The sequence below is a fragment of the Felis catus genome, chromosome A2 (assembly GCF_018350175.1).
Source record: "Felis catus isolate Fca126 chromosome A2, F.catus_Fca126_mat1.0, whole genome shotgun sequence".
Taxonomy (NCBI): domain Eukaryota; kingdom Metazoa; phylum Chordata; class Mammalia; order Carnivora; family Felidae; genus Felis; species Felis catus.
Window position 1 is genome coordinate 155,095,493 of NC_058369.1, and position 9,410 is coordinate 155,104,902.

General features: G+C 45.2%; 1 protein-coding gene across 5 annotated transcripts in view; it reads right to left on the bottom strand.

Annotated features, from left to right (window-relative positions):
• The window catches only part of DENND2A (DENN domain containing 2A), a 105,648-nt gene that overhangs the window by 66,247 nt on the left and 29,991 nt on the right, over positions 1-9,410 (bottom strand). For 4 of the 5 annotated variants that reach the window (XM_023250633.2, XM_023250632.2, XM_045052851.1 and 1 more), the window contains one exon: positions 5,791-6,945. In XM_023250633.2, the coding sequence (XP_023106401.2) occupies positions 5,791-6,818 (1,028 nt within the window). In that variant the 5' untranslated portion in view covers positions 6,819-6,945. Of the gene's footprint in view, positions 1-5,790; positions 6,946-9,197; positions 9,371-9,410 lie in introns of those variants that run through there. The other variant, XM_045052850.1, reaches the window with a different exon arrangement.

The window sequence follows — 9,410 nt, forward strand, 5'->3', positions numbered from 1 at the left end:
AACTAAGTAACTTTAGCTGGTTTTAAAGAGAATGCTGGAACACTGAAAAGAGCAGATGGTAGCTACGAGAGAAAAGATAATGGGAATAACTGTTCACCAGGTTGATCTGTCTGCACAATGAGGACACAGCAGAAAGACTCTGATTTCCCAGAACCAACCAACCTGCCCCTGGGAGAGGGGGGCTTTTTTTTTTTTTTAACGTTAATTCATTTTTTGAGAGATAGAGAGCGCAAGCGAGGGAGGAGCAGAGAGAAAGGGAGACACAGAATCCGAAGCAGTCTCCAGGCTCTGAGCTGTCAGCACAGAGCCCGACACGGGGCTTGAACCCACAAACTGTGAGATCATGACCTGAGCCGAAGTTGGACGCTTAACCAACTGAGCCACCGAGGTGCCCCGACAGAAGGAGCCTTTTTGGAGGAACAGCCCAGGAAGGGCACAAAGAGCTGCTGTCACAACACACTGGGGACATGAGCAGCGAGGTCACCAGAGCACTCACGCACCTGGGCTTTGGCACTGGTTTGGGAAAGGATTTAGAACCAGAGATGGGTACGAGCTTTCTCAGAATATCAACACGGAAGCTCTAAATTCTTCTATGGATTCTACATACCGATGACGCTAAAGCCTGGTGAAGACCAGTCCCATTTATGGAATACTGATACAAAAATCTTAAATAGAGTAATAAACCAGGACCAAATGGGAGTTCATCCCAAAAATGTAAGAATGGGTCAATATTAGGATATAAAGTCATTGCTCGTAGGTCAGAGGATAGGAACCATATGATCGATCATATAAAGCTACTGAAAGTAACTTGACAAAATCTGACGTCCAATTCTAATCTTTAAAACTCTTAGTAAAAAAGGAAGTATAAATGAAAATACCTTGATTACATAAACACATACCTCAAACAAGAGTACCTGTGAGCAGAACACCAGCAGCATTACCATGAAAGTCAGGGAGGACACAGGGCTGTCCACTGCTATCAGCACTATTACTTAACCCTGTTCTGAAAGCATTAGCCAGTATGACTCAGAGAAAAAGTTCAGAGATTTAAAAGAAAAGGCAAAATGATAATTCTTTGCAGACGATATTATATACATAGAAGATCCAAGAGAATCAACTGACAATTAGCAACAGTAAAAAATTTCTTGAAGGGGTCTTTCAAGAGAATAACATACAGGGGTGCCTGGGTGGCTTAATTGGTTAAGTGTCCAACTTCAGCTCAGGTTATGATCTCACATTTGTTTATTTTTTTATATTTTTTTAATTTTTTTTCAACGTTTTTTTATTTTTGGGACAGAGAGAGACAGAGCATGAACGGGGGAGGGGCAGAGAGAGAGGGAGACACAGAATCGGAAACAGGCTCCAGGCTCTGAGCCATCAGCCCAGAGCCCGACGCGGGGCTCGAACTCACGGACCGCGAGATCGTCACCTGGCTGAAGTCGGACGCTTAACCAACTGCGCCACCCAGGCGCCCCTATTTTTTTATTTTTTAATGTTTATTCATTTTTGAGCACAGAGCCCAATGCGGGGCTCAAACTCACAAATGTGAGATCATAGGGGCGCCTGGGTGGCGCAGTCGGTTAAGCGTCCGACTTCAGCTCAGGTCACGATCTCGCGGTCCGTGAGTTCGAGCCCCGCGTCGGGCTCTGGGCTGATGGCTCAGAGCCTGGAGCCTGTTTCCGATTCTGTGTCTCCCTCTCTCTCTGCCCCTCCCCCGTTCATGCTCTGTCTCTCTCTGTCCCAAAAATAAATAAACGTTGAAAAAAAAAAATTTTTTTTTTTAAATAAAAAATAAAAAAATAAACTAGGGTCGCCTGGGCGGCTCAGTTGGTTAAGTGATGGGCTTTGGATCAGGTCGTGATCTTGCTGTCCATGAGTTCGAGCCCCGTGTTGGGCTTTATGCTGACAGCTCAGAGCCCGGAGCCTGTCTTGGATTCTGTGTCTCCTTCTCTCTCTCTGCCCCTCCCCCACTCACGGTCTCTCTCTCTCTCTCTCTCTCTCTCTCTCTCTCTCAAAAATAAATAAACATTAAAAAAATAACAAAGTAACATATGTTGTGTGTGTGAAATTTGATAGTGACATCTAGAACATTTGGAACAATACATGCAAGGTCAAGATATTTTTGAAAAAAGGAGGATAATAAGGAAACGAAAAAGGGGGTTATAATTATTACAAAGGTGAACAATTGGTCACTTTTTTTGGTGTACGACAGGAGAGTGTACGTAGTATGTCAAAGAGAATCAACTGATTACTAGGAACGAGAAGAAATTTCTGTCAGCTCTACTAGATATTCAACATATTATGAGGTTAAAATAATTAAAATAGTTTGGTGCTAAAACAGAAATAGCTACTCTAAATATTAAACAGAATAGAACCAGAAAAAAATAACAGCAGCTTACATTTATTAAGCATTCACCATATTCCAGGTTCTATTTTCACTTATGTTTACACATATTTATTCATCCAATCTTCACAACAAAGCTATGAAGTGGTTTCTAGAGTTATCGCTATGTTACAAAATAAGTCAAATGAGGCCAAGACAAATTTAGTAGCTTGCACAGCGTCACACCGCTAGTAAGTAGCAGATCTAGTAAGTTCTCTGGCCCTAGAGTCTTCTCGAACGCTATATGCTCTTCGCCCCAGCATTATATGTAAATTGGAAACAACTGAAGCACCTGTCAGTACAGGAATGGTTAAATATGGTTTATCCACATGAGGTAAAGAATGTAGCAGTTCAAAAAGGAAGGTGAAAAAAGAAGTGGCAGCACTGAAAGATCTCCGCCATATCCTATGTGAAAAGCAGTATATAGAGCAGGATTTCTTTTTTAAAAGGATGTTAATTTATATCTATCCCCCCCCCTCGAATATGCAAACTTTTTCCACTGGAAGAGAACCTAAGAAATTATGTTTCTTACAGCAAAACAATCCTACCTGACAGACCATGCTGAGTAGGAGAGTGACATGACTGAATATATTTCTAGAAAACTCCTCTGGCTGCTAAGGAGGAATATATTAAGGTGGAAGGTAGACAACAGATAAGTAGTAAGAGAGCAGATGGAATCAGATTCAAGATAATGTTTGTTTTTTTTAAAATTTTTTTTTAATGTTTATTTATTTAAAAAAAATTTTTTTTTTCAACGTTTATTTATTTTTTGGGACAGAGAGAGACAAAGCATGAACGGGGGAGGGTCAGAGAGAGAGGGAGACACAGAATCGGAAGCAGGCTCCAGGCTCCAAGCTGTCAGCACAGAGCCCGACACGGGGCTCGAACTCACGGACCGTGAGATCATGACCTGAGCCGAAGTCGGACGCTCAACCGACTGAACCACCCAGGCGCCCCTCAAGATAATGTTTAAAACTAGAACCGAAGAGCTTGCTGATGAATTAGATGAGGGGTGTGTGAAAAAGAGACGAATCACAAATCACGCCTAGGTTTTTGGCCTAAGTGCAATGAAGGATGATGCCTTTAACAAGATGGCAATTATCTGGCCTGGACTGGGATTTAGGTTTAGACACATTCAGTCCAAACTGTCAGATAACCAAATGGAGAACTGTGCAGGACATGACGGTGCAAACCTTCACGAGAGGAGGGAGTCAGGGCTGGAGAGATACATCTGGGGATCGCAAGCAGGTAACTGACATTTAAAGCCATGGGACTGAATGAGATCATTTAGGGAGTGATGTAGATGGAGAACTAGCTGCTCTGATCCCGGTCGATGGTGTGTCGGGCGTGTTATTCCAACACTCAGGGAGAGAGGAGAACAGAACTGAGCAAGAGACTGTGAAGTAGGGCCACCAGGGAGGTAGTGACCTAGAGCACAGTGCTTCAGGTGGAGGGAGTGAAGTCGTTCCTCAAATGCCAAGAGATGTCATGTAAGAAAAGAACAGGGAACGGGCTGTTGGATTTAGTGAGATGGGGGTCACAGGTGGCCTTGGGTCAAGGGAAGTTTCACGATAAATGTCAAAAGCCCAACTGCAGTGAGTCAAGGGAAACACAGAGATGAAGAAGGGTGACCACAGCAGGCACAACAGGTTTGAGTTTTGTAGTGTAGCTGGTTTCCAGATTAGTGGGTATCAAACCAGTTAGCACATAACAAAAATGGACTAGACATTAGTTCTCGAAGCAGAAAGGAAATGGTTTTCAAAGCATAGATTTTAACTTCAAGCATTCACGTTTTATTACCTAATGTATTATTTTAACATTATAAAATACAGTAAAACCTTGGTTTGCGAGCATAATTCGTTCCGGAAACATGCTTGTAATCCAAAGTATTTGTATGTCAAAGTGAATTTCCCCTTAAGAAATAATGGATTCATTATTCCATTCCAGAGGATTCATTCCACAACCCAAAAATATTCAGATAAAAATGGTTACGATACTGGACTATAATACAAAATAATAAAGGAAATACAAAATATAAAGAAAAGTAAACAAACTAACCTGCGCTTGCCTTTGAAAACCTTCGAGGCTGGTGTGGGGGAGACAAGAGAGAGGAGGGTTATTGTGTAGGACGACTTTCACTATCACTAACGGATGTTGACTACACTACATATTAATAAACTCTTGTCACAGACTGTATTTAAAGTAACTGGCAATAAGGCGGCGGAGGAAAGGGTCTATATCTGCAGGCAGCCTGACCTAGAATGAAGCAAAGCATTCCTAGGCTTACTCTTGTATGGAAAAACAAAGGACTTTGTGCTTTGAAGTGACAAAATACACTCATGCCAGTTGTGGGCACCTTCCAGCTTTCAGAAAAATCACTGATTTCTGCCAAACGCTGTGGCATGAGACGGAGCATCCAAGCATGGGAGAGGATCACCCATAATTCTGCAGCGAGCAATCGAGAGAGACAGAGACAGAGAGACAGAGAGAGAGGGAACCTTGGCTCAGTTGTGATCATGTGACATTCAGCATCACATACAACTCGTACTGCAAGATATCACTCGTTTATCAAGTTACGATTTATTACAAACGTTTGCTTGTCTTGCGGAACACTCGCGGAACAAGTTACTTGCAATCCAAGGTTTTACCGTATTTAGTGTGTGCATCTTTTAGCATGTATAAATGAGGAAACTGAGGTTTCAGGTTCAATAACTTGTTCAAGGTCACATAGATAGACTGTGACAGGGCCAAGGTAGACCCAGGCTGTGTGTTTCTCGAGCTCATACCAGGAAAAAAACATGAAAAAATGAGCCAGTGGAGATTCAAAGCACCATGCACGAGTTGGGGATGGTGGTGGCAGAATGAGTTGTTGGCACCAATTAGTTAATTGCCAGGGTTAACACGAGTTTTCGTGGAACCCTTGGTTAGTGTCAGAATGACAAGGACTTATCACATCCAAAGGTAATTTTTCAAAGCAAATACTCTTTTTTGACGACAGAGAACACAAAACACATGCATCAGCTATCACATCTCCAGGTTTAATCAATAAACTATCTCAAGCCATGAACGGTCTCGACCAACTACAAGATCCATCGGCGTAATAAAACAAACAACGAGGGGCACCTGGGTGGCTCAGTCGGTTGAGCATCCGACTTTGGCTCAGGTCATGATCTCACAGCTCGTGAGTTTGAGCCCCGTGTCGGGCTCTGTGCTGACAGCTCAGAGCCTGGAGCCTGCTTCTGGTTCTGTGTCTCCCTCTCTCTCTGCCCCTAACCCACTCGCATTCTGTCTCTGTCTCTCTCAAAAATAAACATTAAAAAAAATTTTTAAACAAAAACAAACAATGAGGCTCACAGCAGTTGTGATGCAGCATAAACTACTGGAGCAGACAGCCACCTGTCACCTACCTGTGGTCAGCACTGGGTTTCGGTCTTCCGGTCCACAGTCTTCTGTTCACAGAGGAGGGCGGGGGAGAGGAGGGCAGGGGAGGGGGAGGTAGAGAAGGCAGAGGAGGCAGGTGCCTCTTGTCCTTCCTGAAGCCTGGGTTCCCGTCCTTGTCCCCTTCTCCGTCGTGTTTGAACGTTCTCCGGGGTTTGGGCAGGGGGTTGATGAAGGGTTTGGCGGGGGGGCCCTCCGAGCCCCTGTCCGCACTCTCCAGGCTCCGGTCGCAGGGCCTCCTGCACGAGCCTTTCCTTTCCTCTGCAGCCTCAGGGGCGAGCTCCCTGGCTTCTAGGTCCCAGTGGTGGGACCTGAATTCAGAGCCACGCCAGCCAGCTCGGTTCTCAGGAAGGGCGGGCCCCTCCTCGGCCTTGTCCGGCAGGCAATGCGGGGAATAACAAGTCCCTGGTAACTGGGGATCCAACCCTGCCGACCCATCCTTCAGAGCCTGCTCGAGTTTCTCCACCTGCCTCAGCACGGAGAGGCTGTCATTCGGCAAGCGCTGTTTGCCCGGCCGCGGCTCGCGGCCTCTGCCCAAGCTGGGTACCGGCTGCTCGGTGGGCTGGCTGAGGTCTTGCCTCGGCTCTGCATCCTGTCCCCTGACTTTCACAAGCCCTTTATTCCTCTCATCCTCCTTGCTCTCTGCTTCTGGCCTGGTTCCATCGTGAGCCTCTGTGCCCCACGCTCTCACACCATCACTGCTTCTCCCCATCACACAGGACGTCAGGTAATCCTCTTGCCCGTCTGCTTTCCTGCCGGGGGCAGGAGCGGGCAGCTCTTTTCTCCCTTCCCATTCGGATATCTTGTCCTTTATGCTGAGGGGCTTGGGCCGGGCCCCGCCTCGGGCAGAAAGGCACGGGTTCTCGACACCACCGAGCTGCCTCTTGCCTCTTGCCTTGCTGGCTTCTTTAGCATTGAGATCTGAAGCTGAGTCGCTGATGATCATATTTGAGCTGAACATGTTCTGCTGAAAACAGTCCACTCTTGACTCTAGCATCAGGTTATTGAGACTTTCCAGTGAGCTCCTTGTGGGGGGTGAATCCTGATCAGTCTCTGGGGAAGGAATGGGGGACCTAAATGGCCTTCGAGGGTCTTCCCCAGCCTCTGGACCTTCCACCTTGACCCTGGACAAGAAAGACAAACACTGGGTGAGGCATTCTTGGTTATTGTTCTTGGCTGCTCATAAAGATTTGCTAAAACTTAGATATAAATGTTATATGCTAGTTGTAAGTCACAAACATTGAAGCCACCACTTTAAAAAGATCACTTTGTTGGGGCACCTGCGTGGCTCAGTCGGTTAGGCGTCTGACTCTTGATTTTGGCTCAAGTCATGATCTCACTGTTCACGGGACTGAGCCCCCCATCAGTGGGCTCTGTGCTCACAGTGCGGAGCCTGCTTGGGATTCTCTCTCTCTGCCCCTCCCCTGCTCACTCTCTCTCTTTCAAAAATAAATAAACATTAAAAATAAATAAACATTAAAAAATTATCTTGAAAGAAAAGCAGAAAAACATTTTTAAGCTAGTCTAATGAGAATAGGAGTCTCTATGTTTTTGAATACAAAACATTCTTCCACCAGCAAAGGTTGTAACTAAGCAGAGTGACCTTGGACATGCCATCATTAGCAAGCACACGTGGACCAACTTCATGGTGTACATTTTTTGAATGGGTGGTTCTGACAATATAGGAATTCTGAAACTCCAGTTAAGGTTCACAGTGAGAGATGGATAATTTCATGCATTCTGTTAGTATTTAGCTTCCTGTTCGAAGACTAAGAGTTATTTACATGCAGACTTCTCCCTCCACTGGGACATTAGCACGTAAATTGTGTTGCTGTTCACGGTTACACAGCATAAATTAAAAACTCGTGCAAACGTAAACACATTTTCGTATTTTAAATATGGCTATCAAAGCAGAATTCCTGATTTAAATAACCGATCAGAACGCACGAGAGAGTGCTTACAAAAGAGAAACATATTTTTTAATTGCCCTGTCACCACTGAAGACATTAGCATGAATTCAGATATCAGTCAGAAGCAAAAGCAGAATCAGTTTGTTGACATTTTACTGAGAGTTCAAAAGGCAGAAGTGAAAGTCCTTACTCTCACAGTGCTAGAAGCAAGATGAAGAGACAGGACAGACACGCATTCAGAGAGAACAATTCGGGTTAGTTCATGCTTAAAGACAGTGGATGAGAGGGACGCCTGGATGGCTCAGGTCACGACCTCACGGTTTTGTGAGTTCAAGCTCTGCACTGGCTCTGTGCTGGTGGCATGGAACCTCCTTGGGATTCTTTCTCCCTCTCTCTCTGCCCCTCCCCAACTCACGCTGTCTCTGTCTCTCTCAAAAGTAAATAAACTTAAAAAAAAAAAAGACAGTGCATGATAGAATAATAATCATTAATATCATATGTACTATTAAACATCATTGACAGCAAATAAATATGGCTTTTGAGTCAGAGGGACTTCAGTTTCAATCTTGGCTCCATTTTTTTTTCATTTTAAAATAAGAAACCTCCCTCCCTTCTCTAGACTGCAACTTGAATGGTGCAGAGGCCAAATTTATCTTGTTTTCTGTGCCTAGTACACAGTTGGTAGTCAATATTTACAAAATGAATGAATGGATGAATTAATATTGGTAATGTTCCCACATGATAGCACACAGTGTAGGTTGTGATATTACTAAGTGGCAAGCAGTGTTTTTAATTTTTTTTTTAAGTTTATTTATTTTTGAGAGAGACAGAGAGAGAGAGGGAGAGAGACAGAATGCGAGTGGGGGGTGGGCGGAGAGAGAGGGAGACCCAGAATCCAAAACAGGCTCCAGGCTCTGAGCTCTCAGCACAGAGCTTGCCGTGGGGCTTGAACTCACAAACCGCGAGATCATGACCTGAGCCGAAGTCGGCACTTAAACGAGCCACCCAGAAGCCCCGGGCAAGCAGTGTTATTGTAGTGATTACCGCTCTTGTCTAAGATCCCAAACATCTGGAGTGACCTCACAATCACTGAGGCCCTATGTAAAAACTTCTGAAAAGGAGAAAGGATGGCTTGCTGGAAGACTGCACTGGGTTTTCGAAGCTCAAGCAAGAGAGGCAGGGATGGTGAAACCAGATGCAGAGTGCCTTCTGCACACAGTTGCTGCACCCAAGAGTTTCTCAAGGTCCTGTTTCCAGGACTCTATGGCTCCAGAAGGGACTAGGGCCTGGGGTGCAGAGCTGTGAACAGCCCAGCGGTCGTCAACCCCTCTGAAGAATGAGACAGACAATCAGAGGAAAGGGCTCCATCTGGACAGAAAACAGCATTGCTGAGATAAAATGGGCAAAGCTGGCTTTGCGGACAGATGCAGCTGTAAAGCTTTACGGTGCAAGTATAATTCAAATACCCGTGCATCCTAGTAGTTAGAAAAATAAATCCTGGGCTGGGAAGCGTATCGGGGAGAGGCCTGAAGCTGCCATGCGTCTGTCCTCTCGACAACTGGACATCAGTCAGACCTTCCCTTGACCACTTTGGCCTCAGGTCCTGCAGCGCCTTGGGGAGGATGTACAGGAGGCGCATCACAATGACCGGGAAAAGAACTCCTCCTTGGTCCAAGGAA